Genomic DNA, 24592 nt, shown 5'->3' on the forward strand with positions numbered 1-24592 from the left:
GTCTTGGTGGCCTCCCTCACTAGTCTCCTTCTAGTAACTCCTTCAGAGGAGTCATAGGTGTCTTGGTGGCCTCCCTCACTAGTCTCCTTCTTGTAACTGATGTAAATGATGGATTTAACTTTACTTCAAAGTATACTGAGTGACGAGTATTCATCCCTTGATTTATGATTTTCAATAACAGTGTCACTTAGTTGATTGGACTTTTCTTTTCCATCTTCATGGTGTAGTTATAACCAGGGGTTTTGATTTGTTAGTGACTGGACCCTGCAGATAAAGATGTCTTTATACTATATTCACTTGAGACACACCCACTGCCCTCAGGTGACCTCAGGTGTCAGTAACTGTGTGACTTCTAGCACAGACTCGCTGCACCTGTGTTGACTTGGAAAAGTAATTTTAAAGGGTGGTAATGCCTGTTAAGTTACTTATTTTACATTTACTTTGAAGACTTCTGTTTTGTCTTTTTGTGAAAACGATTGTCAAACAACCATATTATATTATATTATATTCACCAAGATTCAATGTCGAAAAGCAATAAAAGTGGGAAACTTCCAAGTTGTGTATAAAACAGCCAAAACACTCTTGTGTGTGCAGACAGACACAGCAGCAGTACATGATGTGCATATTTATTATTAGTCCATTTCCTCAATTTTCTCTGAAGTGTTATTAGAAATATCACTATCGAGTTTTGTTGGGTCCAATTCCAGTCCAACTTTTTTAATCCTGGCTATCTCAGACGCTGTGTCTGACACAAAACGCTGAATAAATACGTGTCTGACAAAAGCAGCTGTAGCCTAAATTTTAAACTCGTTATTTTTCATAAGCTCCTTAATGAAAATATTCAAGGCCTCGGTTCAAACTTATTAGGCTGGTGCGTTTAAATTATTGATACGATATGAAAGAACGGCTTCATTATAGCCAATACTAATTCATTAATATACGTACGCCCAGGCCGGTCCTGATACCTATCTGTAGAATAGATTCGGGCCATCTTCATTTGTCATTATTAATTTTTAAAGCTTATTGGATTTTCCAGCCACAGGAGAGGGAGAGAGCAGAGGAAATTCTTGTCTGAGATCCTTGACAGAATCTTTTTGTTGCATCTTAGACCAAAAAAGGTACCAAGAGGCAAATATTTACGAGGGAAACGCGGTTTATGGCGCCGCAGCACTTTAATGGAGGTGCTGTAATTATTCAGCTATTGAAATGGTGTTTTAGTGCAAGTAAACAGAGAGATGATATGCAACAGGATCAGACTGGAACTCATGAGTTGACAGAGATCTTTTCTGTATGTACATATAATATAAACTAGATGTTATACTTTGAGGATGTTCTCTGTGGATATATACGTGTAGGAGAGGATTCTTTCCATGAACATAAAACAGATATTTCATCCTTTTTTTCCTCCTTAATTGCAAAGTTTTTAAATGGAAGCAAGAAGGGCTCTTGTACATCAGGAAGTCCTTGGCAGCTTGAAACATGATAATGGCCTGTCGGTGCCGGTCACTGGCATCCTTTTGGCCCAGCTAGTATTTATTATGACTTTCACCGTGACGGGATACGTGTGTTCTTTTGAAGATGGCTGCACTTCCCCTTCCCCGCACTCTCTAGGTAATGACAATGATTAATCATTGAAAGCACACAAGTCGACCAATAATGAATGAATAATGGACCGTTCCTTGTTCCGCTGATTTCCACCCCATTCAGAATTAATGCCATCACGATGAGAATAAGAGTGCTTGGCATGGAAACGCTTCCGAGACAAAATGGCTCGTGTCCTTGGCATGAAAAAGCCGTTCGTACTGTGCGTCGCATCTTAATGTTCTGTCATCTAACGGCACTGATGCTTGTTTTTCTTCTTGCTTCAAGCGTATTTAAAAAGGAGGCATTTTCTATTTTTCAAATGTCAAACTGTGTCAATCATGGAATTTGTATCTGCATTGAATAAATTGCATTTTTGTTCTTTTTTTTGTAGCCGGCAACCATCAAGACCCACAACATCATCGAGAGGACGGCCAACTTCGTGTGTCAGCAGGGGGCTCAGTTTGAGATAGTGCTGAAAGCGAAGCAGGCCGGCAACTCCCAGTTCGACTTCCTTCGCTTCGACCATTACCTGAACCCTTATTACAAACACATCCTGCGGGCCATGAAGGAAGGTCGATACAACCTTGTCTCCACCAGCAAGCCGGAGCAGTCGCAGGGTGAGCGAGAGCGAGCGCTCGCCGAACTCCTTCGCAGCTGTTATGCATTAATGCAGACATAAAATTTGCAGAATCAAGATGTGTCATGTACTGATGCATCTATATTTCATGGGCGATTGAACGGCGCAGAATAATGCCGTAAAAAATTCACAGTTGGCATTAATTATAACGGGGACTTTTATGTTCGCATATGCATCCATTATTTTTTTTCCTTAATGTTTTTTTTTTTTCGTTGCAGAATCTCATTCCGACGATTCGGACGAGGACGGAGACGGCAGCTACCTCCACCCCAGCCTCTTTGCGCCTAAGAAGTGCTCTCGCCTGGAGGAGCTGGTGAAGGTAAGAATGCAGTGTGGAGCTTCCTGATGGAGTAAATGCTTTACGTTGTGCTGCAGCCCCGTTTACCTCGTGTGGCGACATTTTTCTGCTCGTCCAATGGAAGAAGAACCTGATCTAATACTTAAACTTGTAATGTGGAATATTTCTGCATTAACACGTCAAAAAACGACAAGACCAAGCATCCATTTTAACCCTCGTTGCTGGAGAAAACAGTGACAGGACGGTAGAACAAGGAGGAGACGAACTAGCTAGATGGCTGCTCACATGTGATGAGTCGTGGCTGTTTTAGTGTGATTGTTCTAACTTCGGATAACAGCTCTGGACTGTCAAACCATTGAATTCACCACATAGTGTTGGCCACAGTAGCTGTTAGGGTATTAAGAGTTTAACGGCGCTACTACTCTTACCGATGCTGCTGATCGATCTGAGACGATACGCTTATCAAAACAAATTAAGAACAGCATTAGCATTTCTTTGTCCAGTCTTTTTTTTCCCCTCATTTAAAGTAAAGAGTTTTTCTTTCATAACTTTCTGTTAGGACTAAAATGAAGCACGACAGTTTGCCTGCAGCCCCCAAATCAACAACGAACTTCTGAGCGACGGTTCATAAAATGTTCTTACTATTACAGCTACAACAGGCTGAACCTATGAACACACCCGTAGCTAAACAATCGGCTTAACCCATCTTGGTATAGTTTATTCAGTTCATGGTGTGTGCTTTAGGCTGTTTGCATACATAACATGAACAGATTAACAAGAGATCAGCTATGAGCCAGGCTGTCAGATTCATCATTTCTTTGCCTGCAAGTGATGAACTTTTGTTGGACGTTTCCACAGACTGATCGTGTTACTGGTCTCGCATGCAAAACTCTTGTACGACTTCGGAACTGACTAGCGAGCTGTAGGCATGCTGTTGAACTTTTACTTTTCCCTGCCATTGAGCAGCATATGTGTGCACGCTGCACGGTGGCGGCGAGTACTAGCTCCGCCCCTCGCACTCAGCGAAAATGTATTTTCGACGCGTTAGAAGGGAGTTGGTGAGATGAAATGTGCAAGATAACGCTACTGTAGCAAAAAAAAAGAGGAAATCAATGTTTCTAATTTCTCCAGCACCAACCACTAAACTGATAATTGATCCTCCGGTATTTAATAATTTAACCCCGAGGCCCGTTTAATAATCAATACTGTCTCAACTAGCTGTAAGGGTCGTCAACTCCTGATAACTCCAGTTAGCATCAGCTAGTTGCAGCAGTGACATGAATCCACACGACTAATCATACCAATACTTTATATAACCGCTTTAATTTCTGCCTGAGTCACGTCAGACGGGTTTTGATTGGCAGCAGCGATAATGACAGCTCCCACGATTCCTTGCTGCTTCACAGTGTCATCAAACTGTGTCTTTTGTTGTCGTTTCAATCGAGAGGCAGGAATTAAATGTTTAGGTTTATTTCAACATTTTAGATGCATAATTTTCTACTCCTTTAAAACCGCATCCTCTTTTTTTTATAACACTGTGTAGGCACGCTGCAAAAAAACATCTGAAATTCCTTTTTTTTTACATCTCTTCAGTGCTGCCCATGCCTGTTAATGAGACTAATAGACAACAGCTATATTCTGTTTCCCTGACTTCATGTTACAGCTCTTTGTTGCTGCTTTCATGTGCCCTGTCAGGACAGCCATTAGTCTCCCAGCAGCCAGAATGGAAGGTTGTCTTTTTTTTAAAGAAAAATAATGAGCTCCTTTTAGTAAGAGGCCTTTTTATTTCCTCCCATCATGAGAAATTTCCTCTCCTGTCACATTTTACGGGGTTGACTCTTCAGTTCTGCAGCTCGCTCATGCGGCACTGACGATTGTACACAATTTCTTGCAGAGTTGTGCTTAAATTTTTTTTGCACTGTATTCAAATACCGATTTCATGGTTTCTGACTTCAGAGAGCTCGAATATTTGGCGCATATTATTACAGAAAAATGGCTCGTCTCTTATAATACACCTGCAATGTGATCTCACTTGCTTGAGCTTTGCTTTTACAGAAACGCCGCCTAATTGTGTGATGTGTTACTCTCACCAACACTTGTTCTTCTGCAGCCGCTTAAGGTGATGGACCCGGATCATCCTCTGGCAGCTCTTGTGCGAAAAGCCCGACAGGAGAGGAACGGCACCGCAGCAGTGGCGACCAAGCCGGAGGAAGCTGCAGCCAGTACACCAGCGCAGTACGCCACAGACCGTGAGTGTATATATATATGACATTTATTCAGTACTGGAGCTGATCTGGTTCATTTACTTCCATCTATGCTTCATCAGTTCCTTTTGTTTTGCTCTTTGGCCACATCCACACCAGTACATTTCATAGACTGTATAAAAGATGGACGTAGCAACCGGCCCTGAAAAATGAAGCCAACCCGGAAGTGTCAAAAACCTGCAATATCACTACGTCCACTAGCTGCTGGCTCCAAGAAGCCCTGGCTCCCATTGACTTGAATTGGAAAAGAAGTGATCGCAGATCAAGAAATACTGCATTCCTACAGCTCAGGATTTTTTTCGTATTAGTTTTCAGTCAAATCCAGAGATCAGGTGGCCAATCTGAAAATAAATCAATACTGAATTTTCAAAAAATCGTCCACATTTTGCGGGGCAAGGGGCGTGGCTGGCTTGATTGACAATCGGCAGCGACGATCCAGACGAAGCGAGCAGAAGGCGGTAAATGTGGGCGGGGCAGAGAGGGCCCGCCTCTCAATCCGTCTGACCAATCGCTGCTCCTATGGCTCCGCCCCCCTCCGACGATTTTTGCGTCACTGGCTCCAAAAATCCAAGATGTCAACCAGGAAGTAGCAAAACCCTGGCTTCATTTTCTCAGTGCACAAACCAACGGGTGACGTCACGGCAGCTATGTCCATCTTTTATACAGTCTATGGTACGTTTACATTTTTAAATGTATAACTTCTGCTACTCCAGAGTTTTAGGAGACTTTTTTTAAAACTCCAGGACATCATTTTAGTCCGGACCGGAACAAACTTTAAGAAACTGACACAGAGACACCCGATGTGCCGTCTGATTACTGTCACTGTGGTCACGCCTTGATTTATCACACTGCTGGTACATGACCCCTCTCAGGAGGAAAACTAAGACACAAGCCTTTACTGGCTCTTAATTTATTATTGATAACAGATTAGCCTGTTGATTGTGTTGTCAGTGCTAGCAGCTGTTGTTACAGAAACCTCTGGCCTTACGTTTCTTCTTCTCTAGTGTTTTCTACAGCAAAGCAGCTGTTTACGCCGACACGCCAAGTGAATGATCGCGCTAGAGGTTATCCTGAAACTGAGCTAAAGCGCTAGTGAGGACGTAGCCTTAGACCCGTATGCTCGCTCCTGTTTGATTTTGTAAAAGATACTCAAAGCCTGCCTGCTGTACTGTCCAGGTGTTGAACTATTTATTGCTCGGGGTGTTCGACAACTTACAGCTGTCAACACAATTCCTCACTACTAATGCTGACCGTGGTCCATAATTAATGTAAAGGGATTGTCAGCGCCTCAGCAGCCGGGTAATATCGAGTTTAGAGATACTCCGGGGCAGATGTAACCAGCCGGAAAAAACAGAGGAGCTGACCTGAAATAGTTCAAAGATCGATCCGCACACAACCGGACTTCTGAGCCAGGTCAGACTTAAATAGACGTTTGTGTTTTGTGACATTTCAGTCAGAAACCCGACATTAAAGCGACAACTCAGACTTTTTCTTTTGTTTCGTGTGTCGAAAATGATACGAGGAACTCATCGGCGGTGATATTAATTCGTGGAGAGTCTGTAAGCTCAAACCAGGGTGCGTTAAAACATTAAAGCACAGCTAACACAGTCCCTCTCAGCAGCCGCACGTTCACAAGCTTTTGACAAATGCACGCATTAAATGAAATGAATATATCAGAATATACATGAGGCTCGACTCACACCGGGCCCTAAAATAGTAATAAATGCTTTCAACTAAAAAAGTTTAGAGTGCGACATGAAATGTTAAAGTCTTTTTTTTTTTTGTGGGACACGTCGGCCTAACAAGCAGGAGATCCACAGCTGCAGTCATGACCCTCCTAGATGTTGATGAATGGCATTGTGTGAGGCTGCTGTAGAAACCCGCAGGAGGATGACTTATAGGTCTGAGGCTCCTGTTACGCCTCCATCAGTCTCATACATGAAGCACACAGGAGTGAGATTAAGAAGAAGATTGATCAAAGTCATATTATCACACAGAAGGGGAGGAAACAATACATACATTCACTCAAGATGCCTCACACTGACTTTAGGTTGCACCACAGAGTCATCCCACACATGTGCTCGTCCTCGTCTGGAGCAGGCGCCCGGTTAAAGCTGTGGTTTCTGGCCTCCGGCTGCCCTCATGCCCTAATGGAGTTCATTCATCCCGCTCGTAAAGGCTGCCGTTTGACCCGATGTTTGCTACTGAAATAGGCCTGTTGATGTTTTTAAATTGGTTGTGCATGACCTAGTTGTTTAATGCTGTCGAGACTCTGCTGCTGCTGCTCGGGACAGGGGAGGGCTATTAATTTGCCCACCCATGTAGCCGGGCTCTGGCTCGGTCCAATAAGAACGCCGTCTCTCTTGTTTTTGTTCTGTCACCTATGACGCTTGGTGCAGAGCTCGGGTAGTAAGTTGCTCCATTGCCTCTTTTGTGCCGCCCTTAATTAGTTTATATAATAATTTCTTTCAACCCTAATGGGCATAAAGACTTAACAGTCGGACCCGTCAGGAAGCAGCTAGCTTCAAAATGAAAGTCCGCTGAACAGCGATACGATAAGCCTTTTGTTAATCCCACAGTGAGGAAATTAATAAAGTGGGTTATTAGTTTTTTACATTAAAGTTTGCAAATTTTGCACCAGTGTGTATAGAAAAAGCTTAAATGTCCCGTATTTCTAAGGACTCGAGCTCGACTTCAAATGGAATTAGAAAAAAAGGGTTATATCTCTGTCCAGAAGAAACGTATCTGATCATTTATCCGTCCGTCTGTCTGAACTAAATCTACTTCCTGGCTCGTACGTCTTAAAGCTTTATCCCTTATCACATGACAAGTTTGTAAATGCCTGCTTCGGTTTTCCATTTTCCTGACGAGAGAAAATTGGATGTGTCATTTAAGTCGACCAGTCCAGTGACTAATGTGTTAATATCACACTGTCTCCACTTTTGACACTGACCATTTATTTCCATCCCCCCCCTTCCTCCTCTTCTGTGCTTTTAATAAATGGTCTTTGTAATACAAACCCAATGATAGGAAAGATAACCTTTCCTCCGCAAAGGTCGCGTGTTGATTTATATTTTTTGTCCCCCTGCCGATTAAATTAATTGGCGAAATAGACATAAAAACAAAGCTTGACAGGGAACAGGACGACATGATGCGCCGAGCGACCGCAGCGCTGAGCCAGCTTCAGCAACAAGAGGCCCTTTACAGCCAAATAATGAGCAGCGCTACACCGCTTAGCTCACGGGTCTGACCCCTGTAACCACATTGTTGTTGCCTCCATTCCTTAAACTTATTGCAAAGTAATTTGAACAACAGGAAAGCGGCTGGAAAGTTTTTAGATGCAAATTTTGCATCTAAAAACTAAACTTTCTCGTATTTATATCAAAAGAGAAAAACACACGGGGGGCTTGAGGGCAACTTTGAAAAGCAACTGTGGTCAGAAAGGGTCTTTGTCCAGCTTTCCCAGTTCCCCTGCCTCAAAAATCTCATTTCAACACAGCGGCTGAGCAGAAATGTGGCGTTTGTGTTATTTATAAACAGGACTGGTGTGACAGGATCCAGACTTTTCCCTGACCTGTTGGTCACCGAGGTTAAAATAGGATGACTGAATGATGCAAGAGTCTGGAATTAGTAAATAATCTTTTAATTCAAAAAACATACAATTAAAGGGGATGGACACAAGAGAACCCCCCCCTCCCAACACTTGAAGGCATAGAGTTCAGTGGCTTACCTGAAAAATGGGATCCTCTTAAAGCTGTTGCAGCAGTTTGACAGTGGATTGCACCATGTTGTGTCCATATATTCAAAAGCAGACCGATTCATCCATTTATTCATGTACAAAGCGGAGCAGTTTCACCCCAGCTACTAACAGAAAGCCGCGGATTCATTCACACGTCCCACTGAAACCAACACAACTGTTTGTCCTTCGTTTGAATAGTGTCTGGGAGGTATTTAACCTCTCGCTTTGTTTACAGCGAACGCAGCGGCGATGTACTACGGGTACTACATGCTGCCAGACGGATCGTTCTGCTTAGCCCCGCCTCCTCCGGGTATAGACGCCAGCTCCTACTACAACAACATGCCCTCAACTGTCATGGCGCCTCCTGCTTCGTCCGACTCTTTGCCCCAAATGGCGACGGCGGCCGCCCCCGCTGACACCGTCGCCGTGGCATCACCAGCCCCCTCTCAGGTCACCAGCTCTGCTGCTCCGGCGGCAAGTCTACCAGAAACCAGGTACGGTGTCATGGACGTCCCCGCACAATGCTCTGTGATAGCTTTGATATGTTGTAAAAAAAATGTAATTGAATTTTGCTCTATCAGAAATTAATTAAGATGAATAGGATTTAATGGGCTCTTAATTACAGTATCCTCAAGAACCTTGATCAAGCATAATGATACGGATCCTCGATCAGGCTTTTTACTGTTAAACTAAGAAGCTTAATTAGTGGTATTGTCTCTGCCTTGACCACATGTTTTCACAGTAGAGCGTATGAGAGATTACCGTAGTGTAGCTAGGAACAAGAATAACCAAAGGACACAGATTTAAAAGGTGAAGTTCAGTTTAATTCTCGTCACATCTTAACCTTCAACCAGCTCAAAAGCCGAAGCTCAAGTTCCCACGACAACAGCACCAGCCATCATCCCGCCGCCGCCCGACATCCAGCCCGTCATCGACAAGCTGGCCGAGTACGTCGCCAGGAACGGCCTCAAGTTCGAGGCCAGCGTCCGTGCCAAGAACGATCCTCGGTGAGTGTTCCTACGCCAGAAATATATCTGTCATTCCAATCAGGTCCGGGGTTTTAGAGACTCTTATCAGTAACTTTGCCTTCAAATACTCGCTGAGCCTCTTCATCATCCTGCGGCTCATCTTTTATGGGGCGCTCACCTCTCGGCTCATACAGTACGTGTTCTCCTTTCTGTCCACTGTAGGTTTGACTTTCTGCAGTCTTGGCATCAGTACAACACCTATTACGAGTTTAAGAAGAATTACTTCATGCAGAAGGAAGGAAGAGGCTTCCCCGAGGTATTATCTGCTTCATACAGTATATATGTGTGTATGCTTTTCCTCTACACCGTCTCAATCACCTTCAATCAAATCTAGTATTTCTGATGCTAGCATGTGTTGGCTACAGTTCACTCTCACCACACAGCCGTTAGAATCCATGTAATAAACACGGTTCCTAGACAAAGCCGCGGTTTTGCCATTAACATCGAAGCTGCTACAGATTCGTAAATAATTAAAGCACCCGTATAAATCCCAGCGTCTCATGTGGCTCATGAGCAGCGTTGCTCTCACCGACGCTGGGGAAGAGCAGCTTCACAAGACAGGTTAAGAAAGATTTCACAAAGAAAGGTCAGCGTAATTAGCTTCGGCTTCATTTTTTTTTCCTCATTTCAACCCAAAGAACAAAAACTGCACATCTGATGACGTTAGAGGGTCGCGAATGGAGCTTTTCATGTACAACACATTTGTAGAAAATCTTCTGGGATTCATGTCCTGTGTTGGGGACACACGTTACACTCTGTAGGATTTAAAATCAAATATTAAACTCACTACAGCTGTCCTGCAGAAACACTTTCTTCACAGTCAGCTGTTTTTTTTTTAAGGTTTTCTACTCTGGAGTTTTCATCCGCCGCTCTTTGCAGATCAGCTCAAGCTTTATGATGTTTTGAGGATGTCTTGCACGCGCAGCATGTTTAAAGTCCTCCTGCAGGTTTTCCAGTTATGGGAACGTGAGAATCTGTCTTAAAGCTGCGGCTTGTGTTTCTTAAAGCGGTTCGCGGCGGATTACGACGTCTGCTTTGGACAACAGCTTCGTTTCTGGTTCTTAACGTGCTGCACGACGTTTGCATTTGATGTTTAGTTGAATCCATTCTTTCCTTTATTACATTTAACAGCATTTGCAAACCAGGTTTAGAATAAGACAAGTAGTAATTCACTACACTTTTTGTTGCTGCTACGCTAAAATTAAAGACATCCTGGCCTGAAATATTGAAATAAGAGTAAATGTCAAGAGGATTGTCAAACATCCAACCTTCTCAATACGAAACGGAGAAACACTCCAGCTTAACTAATCATCCGATCTCAGTTTCTGCCTTTAAGACGTTTGAGGCTCTGAGGTGCTTTTTCCTGTTCCCGGTAACGTCTTCCTCGTCTCAGTTATTCGTTTAAAATCTTGAAATGACGCCGAATCTTTTCCCGGTTGCCATAAATGAAATATTCCTTCAGCTCGAGGCTTTTTCAGGTCTCACAGCTAAACTTTCCCACATCTGTTTGCGAGTCAGATCCCCACCAAGCCATTAATCCTCTCAGACAGCAGAGTTTTATGCGATTTGATAGCTTGATGGAAGGATAGACGGCGCCGTACGTATGAGCGGAAAGCCAACACGTGTATTATTTATATATTTGCATATAGTTACGATTTTCTTTTTTGTGAGCGTGCTTTGTAAGAAAAGAAAGGCGAGAAGTGAGCGAGTTTTCTAAGGAGTGATTTGTCTTCAGACGAATCAAATCCATTAGCTTGTCAGAGTGCAGAGAAGTGTGGCCCATTATGACGCGGCTCAGGCTGCTCCAACAAGCAGCAGCTTGGCTTTTCTATCAAGAAATCTGCCTGGTGTTAGTGATTTGTGCTGCGGCTAATGGGATGCAGATATTGCTGCTCGACGTCGGTGCGATTATTTATAGTTTAATGGTTGATGAAAAAGTGAGAAAGTCTGCCAAAGTAAGCAACTTTTCCGTTGTTTTGGTGCAATAAAATGTTAGAAAGCTGCTGAACTTTCAGGAGGATAAATGACATTTTCATGTAAAGTATTTTGTAAATAGTCCAAATTACCAAAATAATTCCTCTCATAAGCGCTCGCTGATTTACGCTGGGTTTCATGTGATTGAACTCGTGATTAAAACTGAACTCTGGCGTCTCATTTAAGTTTTTGCTCCATTTCTGAGAACACCTTTATCATTCAAACACATAAAATAACGTCTTATCCTTTTCGGTGGCATTTAGCAGCTTCCGTGCGGCTCTGACAAGCGCGTTCCCGGCTCGAAAGATTGAATTTTATCCATTCAGAGATAAATGATTTGCCATTGTGGAGTCAAATTTGTAAGAATAATGTATCGGGGAGACGAGCTGACACGTTCACTGTTGAATCAGCTTAGGTAGGATGTGCAGCACGGCAGCTTTCATCCCCTCTGCTGTCAGATTATCCCAGTCAGTTTAGCCTCGTCAAGTGCAATGTTCTGTGTTTGTCTGCATCTGTTATTAAAATGTGACAGTTTTTATAAACAACATATAACGACTACGACGTGTGTTTTGGGATTCGGCAGGCGTTATTTTGTTTTTTGGAAAAAATCTGGGAACAAAGTGGAAAGTTTAATTCATTTGGTCTGGGTCAGATACAGGTTATGTGTAGAAGTATTCAGAAATTTGTATTTTTCACTTGCAGCAAACATTGTTTTATTTTAAATATCCTTGTCTGCAAAGCTTATGACTTCCTACCAGACGAGTAGACGCATCGTAGGATCGTCAAAGCTAAGCTAAAGGTGCGATCAAACTCCTGCGTTGTCCAAATGAAGTCTTCCTCGAACGGTTTCCGTCCCGCCTCTTCTCCCCGCGAGCTTTGATTGTCAGAGTTTTTTAGGAGTTCTATTCTCTGGGGTGTTGGAAAAGCGCTTTGACTGTTGAAAGCACTGTTCAATTACAGCTGAATACTAGGAAGTTGCCTTTGAAGCGTTCTTCAAACATGGTATCTCATGAGGTTAGGGCTCTTTTTTTTTTTTCACCCTCCTGTGGCACTGGCTTCATCACCACTTTTCCATCTCATTCGTCAGTACTTCATATTTGGGATGGCAGCTAAGAGCACTTTTGCCACAGGTAATACTACAGAGGGCTGGCTGGTTATCTGGCCCGTGCACACGTTTTAAAGGGCCTTTGTGGCGATATTTAGCTGATGCGAAGAGTAACAGACCATACAGTGGGATATTAGAGAGCCATGCGAGCGACTGATTGCGCTTCCAGACGAGTAAATGGGAGCGAACAGAGGAATCGTTCAAATACAGACGTTCACTCGACCATTCGGAAAAATAAGCGGCGATTCATTAGCAGCATGTTTATATGTAGATTTTAGGCGTCTTTCTGCTGCTTCATCGCCGGAGTTCATCCGAGTTTTAACTAATAATCACAGAAGAATACCCAGAGAGCTAAAGGGTGCAGATAAATGTTGGTATAAAGCCGCTTGTTTTCAGTGTAGTTTACAATACAGCAGGTCATGTTGTGATGAGTGCAGTTCAGAAAATTAATAGAAAAATGAGGAGGGGGGTGAAAAAAAAAAAAAGCCCACACAAATTATCTGCTGATTATACACCGCAGTAGTTCATCTTTTAAAAAACGAATGCATTGTTAAATTAGAGGGTTTGTGCTGCTCATTTATTTCATTTATTTCCATAATTTTTTTAAACAGAAGTGAGTGGTGCACCGACAGCGCCTCGCTTCAATCTGCTGCTTGTTCTGCCTCGATTCGGGTTCGGTGGCGGTCCGGTAGGAGGTGTGTTCTCCTGTGAGGCGCATGTGGACTCGTCTGGAGCGACTCCTGCTGCACACAAGCCGATGATTCCCTTTGTCTGGCCGTGACTGTAGTTTATTATTAAAAACTAAAATTCAATTCAATTTTATTTGTATAGCGCATATTTACAACAACAAGTCATCTCATAGCGCTTAACAAAGGCAGAAATACCCAACAATCCAAAACATCTGGATTCCCTATAAGCTTCAGCCGTCTGCAACAGTGGGACGGAACCGAAAACCTCCGACAGAACCAGGCTCAGGCAGGGACGGCCATCTGCCTCGACCAGTTGGGTGGATGTAGGATGAAAATATAAAATTTAGTTTACAGTTTAACAAGTTATTAGAAGTTATTGTCCTTTTGTTCCTCCATTTCAAATGGACCAATGAAATATTCCATTTCGTGGTTGGTGGAGGTAACAGGAGGCATCATGGTGGGGCAGCAGGATGCAGAAGGTGAGGCCAGCGGCTGTAGTTCAGGAGCTCCGGATCCAGAGACATCCACAGAGAGAGCAGGTGCAGGAGAACCTCGGGGGGAGTCACAGAGTTAGTCAGATGTAATGGTGATAGGCAACTATAGAAACATATACATACATACACATATATATAAAGAGGAGAGGAGAGGAGAGAAGCCCAGTGCATCATGGGAGTCCCCCCGGCAGTCTAAACCTACAGCAGCATCACTAAGGGACAGATGACTCCGAGCAGCCCTAACTATGAGCTTTATCAAACAGGAACGTTTTTAACCTGAGAGGGTGTCCGCCTCCCGAACCCAAACCATAAGAAAAATCATCTCATCAGACGCTTCCTCTTTTGTTCATGCTTCTCTGCTTCCTCTACAGACACATAAACGTTAGGCCAGAACCATAGTGTTCTCCACATTGTTTCTTCGACAGAGCACAACGCAGCAGGGGCACGTTTAGCTTTAACCGCGGTCGGATCCCTGCGGATGAATAATTAAATGTCATGGAAACCGATGCAAAGGAGCGACTCGTTCAAACGTGTCACGAGCGAAGACGCACCGACGCTGTACAAGGGGTTCCTTTTAACAACTCATCCAATTAAATTAGGAGTTTTTTTTTTCTTTAAAACCAAACTAACTGACAGGAGAAAGGCAGCCAGCTCTCCTCGATGCCTTTAAAAAACTTTCTCGTACTCCCGCCGTACGTCCAACTCACCGTAGAAGTACATCGTGTAAAAGTGAAGGCATGCAGATTTCAGTGAAATCTCATTTTCGGCACCATCTGTCTCCTGTCAGGGTTCTGCTCCATATTGTAGGTTCACCGCAAGACAAAAATAATCAGGCTACAAAAACCATGTGGCCTTAACAACAGACACAAAAGCTGATTTCTTCTCTCTCTTCCTTAATCTAGAGCTTAGATGACTGCGATAAGCTCGACTCAGACAAGTCCAAGGACTCCAAGCTGGCGAAAGGTAGGACACCGGCAACACAAAAATTTAAAAAAATAAATAAATCAAATGCACACAACACACGGCTTCTTGCACTTTCTTTTTCTGAAGTTCATTCTTTCATCAAATGAGATGCAAAGCCTTTGGGTGGCGCGTGTGTGAGTATGCATGAGCGTATTTGCTCAAGTGTATATGTGAATATGTCTCGCGTGTCGCTGTTTATGCACAGCCGCCTTCCAGTCTGTTGGTATTTATGCTGGCAATTTCATATTTGGCGATATCAGGCCAGAAATGTCTCTGAAAAAGATGAAAGAGTCTGCTTACCACGGCGCTGGCGGGAGCCGTAAACATGCACATATATGCAAATGAAGGCGTGCATTCAAACAAGGCGGCTGGGATGCGACGGAGCAGGCCAGGGGAAACTAATAACTAGTCGGAGTAGTACACAAGTAAACTATTCAGCCCTCCACAATACGGATCAAGGTCCTATATTAAGGTTATTTCTTCAGGGAGTGGGGCATGCCGTCTCTTTCATCTGGAGCACAGATATTTCATTATAAAGCAGAAATGTCTCGTCTCCTTGTCGGGCCCGTCTTTGTGCCTGTATGTCTGTTTGTTCCTTGTTTCATAAACTTTTCCTTCGGCTCCTTTTGTCACTTCTCCGTCCTATTCAGTCATCTGTTATATCCCCACCGTCCCTGTCCTGATCTTTCCCTCTGGCCTCTGCTTTCTACCTCGTCTTGAACTTTTCCCTCACGGTTCTCCTGCAATTTTACTCTGAATCTGTCAGCGGAGGTGAGGCCGGGATGCAGCTGTCGACCTGCTCTGAGTGTCCTTCTGTCTTCTCTGTGCCATTACAGCCTCGTTTGCCCCCATCTGTTTTGCCATCAAGGCGAAAGAAAATGACATGCTGCCACTGGAAAAGAACAGAGTCCGGCTGGATGACGACTCGGACGAGGACAAGGTTTGCTTCACCTTCTGCTTCACATGTACTTTTAGTTGATAGGAAACATTTAACAATAAATTGTCTTATTTTTGCTTGAAGCTGTTGGAAGAGGAGGGGCTGGAAGCTGTGATGGGAGGAGCCGAGCTGGTGGAGAAGGAGCCTCTTCCAGTCAGCACCCCGGAGGAGAAAAGACCATCCCTCAGTTTGGAGGAGCTGGAGGCAAAACAAGGTGACACAACACCTAAAGCATTGTTCCTCTTTGTGTGTTAATTAAGCAGCACTGGCAGAAAAAAAGGATAATAGTGGGTTTGTAATAATCAGCCTTTAAGTTGGAGACATCATGTTGGAGCAGTCAAACATTCGTCTGCTTCACTCTGCCTGTGCAGCTGACAGGATGCTGAAGACGCTCCGTGATGATTTAATGCAAGTCTGCCAAAGCTGAATTTTTAGCTTCGGTGTCAGTAAATAAGTGCAGGTGCTTACAAGACGTCTCTGTCACACCTCCTGGCACGCAGTCGCTTCCTGGGAGGCTCGGTGGGGGAAGAAAAAAAAAGAAAGAAAGGAATGGGGAAGAGAGGAGATGAATAAATCCGCTAAGTCTAAATTATAAATTCCCTCAACGGGCTGCAGTAAGGGACAAGCAATGTAGTACAGTAAACAACACCATGCATCTCTCCCAGCGTCGTAATGGAGACGTATCCTCTCTGTTTTTGTGTCTTTTGTTTGGTCGTGGATAAAGGAAGCTGGCTCTGCTCGGTCTTTTTAAGCTGCCTCAGTAACTTTACATTAACAAACCTAATATATAACAATAATTCATACATTTTACAGTTTGGACAAACTGGAGGAAATATTGCATTTTGTGCTTCATGCATTTTATTTTCTAACTTAGAGCCACTTCTGCATCAATATTCAGACGTTTTTACGTGTCAGTGGGTATTGATTTCTAAAGCAAATTTCAACTGGATGCAGTTAAAGTTGTTTTATTGGACCTTTTATATACTTTTCGCCTCCGTCTGGCAGAGAGCATTCTCAGCTCTGTGCTCTGTGACGTGCTTTGTTTTGTACAGTTAGTGTATTTTTAATAGTATTTAATTTTAGCCCTCTTTCTTTTATTTTGAATGAATGAATGAATGAACGAATAAATGAATGCCCTTTATTGTCATGATACAGTGTACAACAGGAGTGAAGAGCTTCTCTTATTTTCAGTACAAGTAAAAAAACACAAAAACAAAATAAAGTGCAAAATTGCTCAGTTAAATATAAACATAAAAAAGGATAAATGTATAAAAGGAAATAAAAGAGTTAAGAAATATTGCACAGGATGATGGATGTATTCATCCAGATTATGAATATTTGATTTTTATAAACTTAATTCACTATATTTTTTGTGATTTGGTGGTTTTTTTGTTTTGTTTTTTGCTGCTATATCAAGATAATTTCCCAGGTGTGGGATAGATAAAGCATTTCTATTCTGTTCTATTTTATTTTAAAACCTGCAAAACCTGCAGTCGGTCCCTCTTGCATTCCAAGAAATCGGGCAGCTTTAAGCCTTGTTGAATGATCACAAAGCAGCAGATAAACAACAATCCTCCGTCAAACAAAAAGTGACAACGAGAAGTTGCCAAAACAATAACTGGGATTATAAATAATCTGTTTGATCTGCCTTATTAACCGGACGTCTTGATCAAAGTTGTAAAAATTTTTCATCTCGTGAAATAACCACAACTCGCCTTCATGAGCTGATCGGCGCCGATGGCTGCTGCCGATAACGTGAGCGGCGCCGTTTGAAGCCTCCGAAATGAAAGACGTGATGCATAATTCACAAGATGAAGCAAATGACCAAATGCAATATTCCATCAATTCTTCCTAATGAGAAATCTCTGTTCTGTCAGGTTTGTACTGAAGTCTGTGTCGCACAAATCAACGTCGGTGGCCTCCTTTGTCGCGCTCATGCTTTGTTTTAATAACGTTCTTTAAGCACGTACTGTAAAGAAAGTGGCTGTTCGGCTGCATTGGATTGTTGGAAGTAGCTTAACGGGGTCGGAGAGGGGTTGCTCTAATGGCTCCTGATGAGCACAAGCCTGTTCTAGCAAACGTCTGCCTCCGTGCTCGTCGGCGTTACACGATCGAGGTGCCAGTCCTCTTGTCAGTTGTGCAGCCAGATGTCCCGGAGACAGCGTAGGCCCTTTAAAGGCTCCGGATTTCAGCATTTCACGAGGCTCCGGGAGGTTAAAGCAGAAGTGTAATAATCTTCCTTAGACCAGAAAGACAGCTGTGAAATAGAGCTTGAAAAGATAGACAGACAGACAGTCAAAGACAAATGCGCTGCTTTTCAGCATCAAGGGAGGGGGGTGACAGGTCCTGTTTAGGTTCAGCGGAACAGTCTCGGAGTGTAATGGCCTCTCTCCGAGCTGACAGGCGGCCAGAGAAAGAGGCTGGAAGAGCCTAATAAAAAGCTGACTTGAATTGGCTTTGCTGTGCGGCAAAGTGGCTGTCAGTCAGCGGGCCTAACTTGATCAGATAGCAGGAGAATCTGTGGCAGACGGCGGAACACTAATCCGTATTGATGGGCTGGAAAACAGCCACGAAGACCAAATGCAGTTTCCAGTGATAAGTGCTTAAATTGTTTCCAAGTGGATGTGCATGTTTGCGGTGGCGGCGAGATTTGAAATACCGCATAGCATCTGGAATCTCCTCAGAGATGGTAGGAAATGCACTCATAGATGCTGTCTGTACTGTAGACACTGTCAGGCTCGCTGACCTTTACTTTACTTGCCATGTTTTTGGCTTGTAAGCAGCTATACATGCTAACTTTTTGCAGTATTATGTATAACGAGGTGAGAACTTCTTCAGCTTCATGGAGGTTTTAGCTCATTGTCTCGGTTCTCTGTGGTTCTTTTGTCGCCGTTCTCTTCAGGGTGTTTTCCACCAAAGCAGAACCTGTCCAGCTCTGGTTTGCAAATGTGCATTTACCCTTTTGTTCCACCAGAAAAAAGGAAGTTTGTTATTTGAAAAAGTCAGCCGTGTTGCTGCTGTCAGTATATTTAAAAAGAAAAACACTACACAGAGGGTTTTTGGTTATCTTCTATCTTGATATGAACTCTCAAAATCCATATTTTGTTGGACTGAAAGCTTTACGTAAACTTGTTTTCCCCCCCCTCACCTACATTTGCTTTAAAACGGTGGCACCCCGGCTCTGCGTTTCCCAAAAACGTAGCCGACTCCGAAACCCAGGTGGAAATGCAGCGAATGTCATTTTGAGATCTGCTCTCGGCGGATAAAACTCTAAAAACACGTTGTACTTTACCCACGTAGCACCAAATCACAGAGTTCACAGCGAGCGAAAGAGCCAGATGTTCCCGCGAGGAGTTGGCGGAGACCAAAAACGGAGCTAAAAGGAGAGTAAAAGCCGGACAGGTGGCCACAAACGCACCACCGAACGAGGGGGTAAAAAAAATAAAAAACCGCTGCACGGTGACTGCTGGCTGGATGTGACAACAAGCAGCTGTTTGAGTTCAGCTTAAAAAGATGAAACTTCAGCACTTCTTTGACAACTTTTCACTGCCGTCCTCAATTATGATAAAATTTAATTATTTTTCGCCATCAGCCTGTCACTTTAATAATTAACCTGTCATATACTTTTTTTTTTAATTTAGTCTCATAAAAAGAACTGAAAAGCAGTTGAACCTGGAGATTATTTGGCATTTTTCTTGATGAATGACTGAAATAATGACTCTGTTTGCAACGTTCTAGTGAATAATTGTTTTATATATAGAAACTAATCAGTGGATTGAGCGATTTTATTTTCAGAACTTCTGCTATATGTATTTTAAACTACTTACCATCCATCCATCCATTATCTATACACCGCTTAATCCTCTCTGGGGTGGAGCTGGAGTCTATCCCAGCTGACTCAGGGTGAAGGCAGGTTCACCTGGACAGGTAACCAGTCTATCACAGGGCTACACTTAGAGACAGACAACCAAGCACACTCACATTCACACCTACAGACAATTTACAATCACCAATTAACCTCAGCATGTTTATGGACTGTGGGAGGAAGCCGGAGAACCCGGAGAGAACCCACGCTGCACGGGGAGAACATGGAGACTCCACGCAGGGTGTCCTCACCGGGATGCGAACCGGCGACCTTCTACCTGCGAGGCGCTAACGGTGCTAACCACTGCTCCACCTTGCAGCCTCCAAATAGACACACTGGACAAATAGATGATAATCTGGGTCACATTAGTCCATAAATACAGCAGTGTAGCCAGGACTCCGTCACTGTCTGGGCTTCAGCGTGGGTTCTGCTCCACTCGGCTGTTGTTCACTGTACTCAGATGTGATGCTCCTCGGCAGCCGGCCTATTTTTAACCCGGAGAAGTAACAGTAACCCCAGCGGTTGCATAACTTAGAACAACTTGTTTTCCTCAAGCTTTAAACTTCCCCGTCTCGTCTCTGTTTCTCCGGTTCACTCTTGGCGCTCTCCTCACCGATCCATCCTCTACCGTCACCTCATCTCCTCTCCTCATCTCTCAAACCAAGCGTTTTTCTTTATTTTTTTATTTCCACTCCTTTTGTCACTCAGATGTCTGTCTTCTCTTCTCCACCCACATGTTCCCTCCCACTCCGCTTTTTCTCTGTAAACCTTTGAATTGCACGAAATTACGTGTCACCTGAGACTCCGTCGGGCCTTATCTTCTGGAGCAGGAACTTTGTTCATCTACAGCAGCTGGAAGCTCAGAGAAAGGCGGACGTCACCTTAGTTAGATGTGACGGAGAGAGTGGAAAATGACTCGTATCATCTTGTCCTCCTTGCTTGTGATTTCACTTCTCATCTTGTCTGGTTTTGTTTTTTTTTTCTCCTGTTTCTGTCTTCATGTCTCCATCTGTACCTTCCCACCTCCTCTCGTCTCCCTTGTTTCTTTTCAAGTTATTTGTTAACAGAAACAAGCGTTCCTTCTTCTCTCTGTTTCCAGTCAGACGCTCCTCCCTTACCGTCGTTTAGCGGAGGCGTATCTAGCCGTGGTGAATACGACAATGACTACGATTCCCTGTGCTTACCCTCTCATCTCTCTGCCCTCAGCCAAGCAGAAACTGGAGGATCGTCTCGCTGCCGCAGCCAGGGAGAAGCTGGCCCAGGCTTCTAAGGAGTCCAAGGAGAAACAGCTACAGGCGGAGAGGAAGAGGAAGGCAGCGCTCTTCCTGCAGACCCTCCGCGGCCCGTTCTCTGGAGAGCCCGAGGCCAAGAGAGCCGAGCTCGACTCTTGCGCGCAACTGGAGGTAAGTGAACGCTTGATGAAGGTCTCGTTGAGCCTCTTGTTATTTACACTATATAGACTTACTGTGTGTCTATATGTGTTTAAGTAGAATCCCAAATGTTAGTTCAGCTAAAATGTCACTTCAGGTCAGACTGCTTTATCTGAAGAGCTGCATCAGTGTAAAGAGACTGTAATGAGAACGTATTAGGTTCTTATTAAAACAAAAAGCTGCTTCGCTCTGGACGGCAGCTTCAAGGGTGAAAACATGTTGACCCTCTAATGTCGTTAACAGATATTAATTCCTGGTGATGTGATCTAGCAATCAGAGGCCAGGAAGGTGGTCTGAGCCACTTCACTGTCATTTAGTAAAATAGGATTAGACACAGGCTGCAAGGTGGCTCAGTGGTTAGCATCGTCGCCTCGCAGCTAGAAGGTCGCTGGTTCACGTCCCGGTGAGGACACCCTGCGTGGAGTCTCCATGTTCTCCCCGTGCAGCGTGGGTTCTCTCCAGGTTCTCCGGCTTCCTCCCACAGTCCAGAAACATGCTGAGGTTAATTGGTGATTGTAAATTGTCCGTAGGTGTGAATGTGAGTGTGCTTGGTTGTCTGTCTCTAAGTGTAGCCCTGTGATAGACTGGTTACCTGTCCAGGTGAACCTGCCTTCACCCTGAGTCAGCCGGGATAGACTCCAGCCCCCCACGACCCTAGTGAGGATTAAGGTGTAGAGATGATGGATGGATGGGATTATACATTGATATTGGAGGAAAAATACTGTGTCTACTGCGTGAAAATGCGTTACCTCTGAACAAAAAAGATGGTTGTTAGCGTCTGAATTCAAAGTTCTTCCTGTGCAGACATGCCGTCCACTGACTGCATGTGAAGCTCGTGTTTTTAATTATTTGGATCAGTTGTTTATTTGCTCATTAAAGTACTTGATGTCCAGCCAGCATTTCTAATTTCATTTTTTTTATAGCAAGGTAGTTCGGCCCACTGTTTTCCACAATATGCAAAATCCTCATATTTTATTTTAGAGCATAACAAACATGGCTGACATGCATACAGACCTACTCTGACACTTCCTCTTGCAGATTCATGCAACCAGCCGACCTTAAACCAGGCGCTTTAATTTCCACTCCGAAGTTTGGAAAATTAGATTTTTCTTGTAAAACTACTTCTGCCATTTTTTTTTCTTTTTGGTAAAATCCATGAATATAAACAATGTGACTGATTGAGGTGACATTGTCATTGAGGGTTTTTGTAATATATAAAAAAAACAACAACAACAGCTCAGCCGCAGCAAAAGAAAAGTGACAGAAGTGAAACGTCAGTCTGGTTACGTCGGGCTGTTAAACATGCACAAGGAGGTCAGGGCCAGTGTTGGCTGTTGTTAACTTGGACTGAAATTGTTTGTCTAAGAAGAGGTTTGCTGAGTAAATTAATAACATTATTAATTTGCTATAATTCTTAAATAGCATGTCAGACGTTGCAGCACCAGATGGGATATTATGTGTTCTTGTTTTTTCATGCTTTGATGATTCTTTACGTGCAAATGTAGTCGCAGATGCCATCAGTTTGTGTGCAGGTATAAGGTTTCTTTCTCTTTTTTTTTTTTTTATCAGACAATGAGTATTTTTTTTTTAGATAGGGGCTGTTTTTTTCTTTGACACGTTTCAACTGTCGCTTCAGTCTTTCTCAGAAGCATCACTGACGTCTGTGGTGATGTGTCTTCATCAGCTAGTGGTTTTCTGGAGGCGTGACCCGCCTGGCAGTCTGTCAGATTTACCCGACAGGCCACACCTCCTGCCGCCCGGTGGTCTCTGCAGGAGAGCGTCCCATGTGTGGGACAGCATCATAGTTCATGGTGTCTTTGGCTCGCCTCCTGATTTCTGTGGCCTTCTTGATCCATCCAATGATAGTTCCTATCTAAAAAATACTCGTCTTGGGCGCCGCTACAGCTCACCTGGTAGAGCTGGCGTCCCATGTACAGGGCTACAGTCCCGATGTGGAGGTCATGAGTTCGAATCCCGCTCATGACTCTTTCCCACATGTCCTCCCCCATTCTTCTAGCCTACTTTCCTGTCTCTCTCTCTCACTAACACTATCCAATAAAGGCACAAAGGCCCAAAAAAAAAAATAATAATAAAAAAAAAAATACTTGTCTAAAATAATAATAATAATAATAATAATAATAAACCTTATACTTATGATCAGAGGAGACAAAAATGACAAAATGAACCTAATCACGCAGTTTGTGTGTATAATATAAGAGTAAAGTATCTGGATGCTGCCACATAAACACGAATATTCAATGTGTGATGATATCGCGTGTTTTCTTTGAGCTGAACAGAACCGAGTCTGTGCTGAAGTCAGTCCAGCGTTGGCTGCTTTCCGTGTGTGCAGCTTTATTCCTGCAGTCACTTCAAAAAAACCAAACAAGGTTGCATTTGTATGCTGAATAAGTTTATCAGCATGCAGCTGTTGGCGCTGATAATGAAGCCCGACATCTTTTCCTTGAACCGCAGTGCACTGTTTTAAACAAAATAAAAAAACAGAAGAAGAATAACCCCCCAAGAGAAGGTTGACTCATTCCCAACATTTTTGCTTATGTAGGTATGTTTTTTTTCTCTCTCTGATTTTATTTGGATTTCCTTACAAAAAAGTCAGCGTGTTGTTTTATATTTCTGAAGAAGACGTGTGCGTTCTTTAGCTGTAATGCTACACAGGAGGAGAAATAAATCAATTCAAACCACTGCATAAAGACCAACTTTATCAAATGCAATCATACCATAAACTGCTGTGGAAGCCGACCACCGAGCCGCCCAGCGTGGCTCCTCATGAAGAACTCATTTCCAGACTCTTCCTCTGCCTCCTGACTTCTCCGCCGTCTGTTGTGCTGCCCCAGAGATAATGCAGGCTATCTCCTGGTTTAAAATTCTCCTCTGTGAAGTTACATGAGGCTGTTGCAATAATGCAAATTTTAAAAAGCCTTTTGTCTGTCATATCATACAGGACCTAAAAAAAAAAAAGAGAGAGAGAGAACACTTTATAGTGTAAATAAGACTGGGTGGTCATTTGATGTGTAGATTGCCTCTCCCTGTGTGATGGATGTCAGCTCCTCGCGTCAGCCCGACTGATGCGTGCCGAACTGGCCCGTTGCCGGTTTGGCCAGGTGGCGGTGGGCAGGCTTCTGTCAGCGCCGCGCCGGCTCTTGTCATCCTTTTCCAGATGTTGTGCGATTTCTGCACGAGGGCGCACATCCCCCGACTGAACACTTTGGCCTTCAGATGAATACGTGGACGGTCTGGTTGGAAGTTGTGTAGTTTGTTGGCGTTCAAGGAACTTTGTGTCTCAGAGGTAAAAAGAAATACTTCAGTCAACACGAGTATAACTGCGTTTTGAGTTTGCTCACTCATTGCAAGATTTGGTCAGAATCAAAGTCCGATAACTAGACCGGTCCAAGGCCGAGCATTGATTCGCTCATTAGATGAAACAAATCTGAGCTGAATTCCAGTGAAGGAGGAGCAGAATAGATTTAAAGCTGGTAGTGAATGCAGCATTTTGTAAAGTTGATGCGTAAGTTTGCAAAACCAGCAAACAGGAAGTACGACAACAGACGGACGCCGTGTCTTTTGCAG

At 43.6% G+C, this 24592-nt stretch overlaps 1 protein-coding gene across 3 annotated transcripts in view; it reads left to right on the top strand.

Moving 5' to 3' along the window:
* sfswap (splicing factor SWAP) overlaps positions 1 to 24592 on the top strand; it is a 54433-nt gene that overhangs the window by 9563 nt on the left and 20278 nt on the right. For all 3 annotated transcript variants that reach the window (XM_008286774.1, XM_008286775.1, XM_008286776.1), the window contains 10 exons: positions 1976 to 2201; positions 2440 to 2540; positions 4630 to 4768; positions 8758 to 9016; positions 9377 to 9529; positions 9713 to 9806; positions 14715 to 14775; positions 15612 to 15715; positions 15797 to 15926; positions 20784 to 20980. In XM_008286774.1, the coding sequence (XP_008284996.1) occupies positions 1976 to 2201; positions 2440 to 2540; positions 4630 to 4768; positions 8758 to 9016; positions 9377 to 9529; positions 9713 to 9806; positions 14715 to 14775; positions 15612 to 15715; positions 15797 to 15926; positions 20784 to 20980 (1464 nt within the window). The remainder of the gene's footprint in view (positions 1 to 1975; positions 2202 to 2439; positions 2541 to 4629; positions 4769 to 8757; positions 9017 to 9376; positions 9530 to 9712; positions 9807 to 14714; positions 14776 to 15611; positions 15716 to 15796; positions 15927 to 20783; positions 20981 to 24592) is intronic.

The sequence above is a fragment of the Stegastes partitus genome, unplaced genomic scaffold, assembly GCF_000690725.1.
Source record: "Stegastes partitus isolate 25-593 unplaced genomic scaffold, Stegastes_partitus-1.0.2 Scaffold469, whole genome shotgun sequence".
Taxonomy (NCBI): Eukaryota; Metazoa; Chordata; class Actinopteri; family Pomacentridae; genus Stegastes; species Stegastes partitus.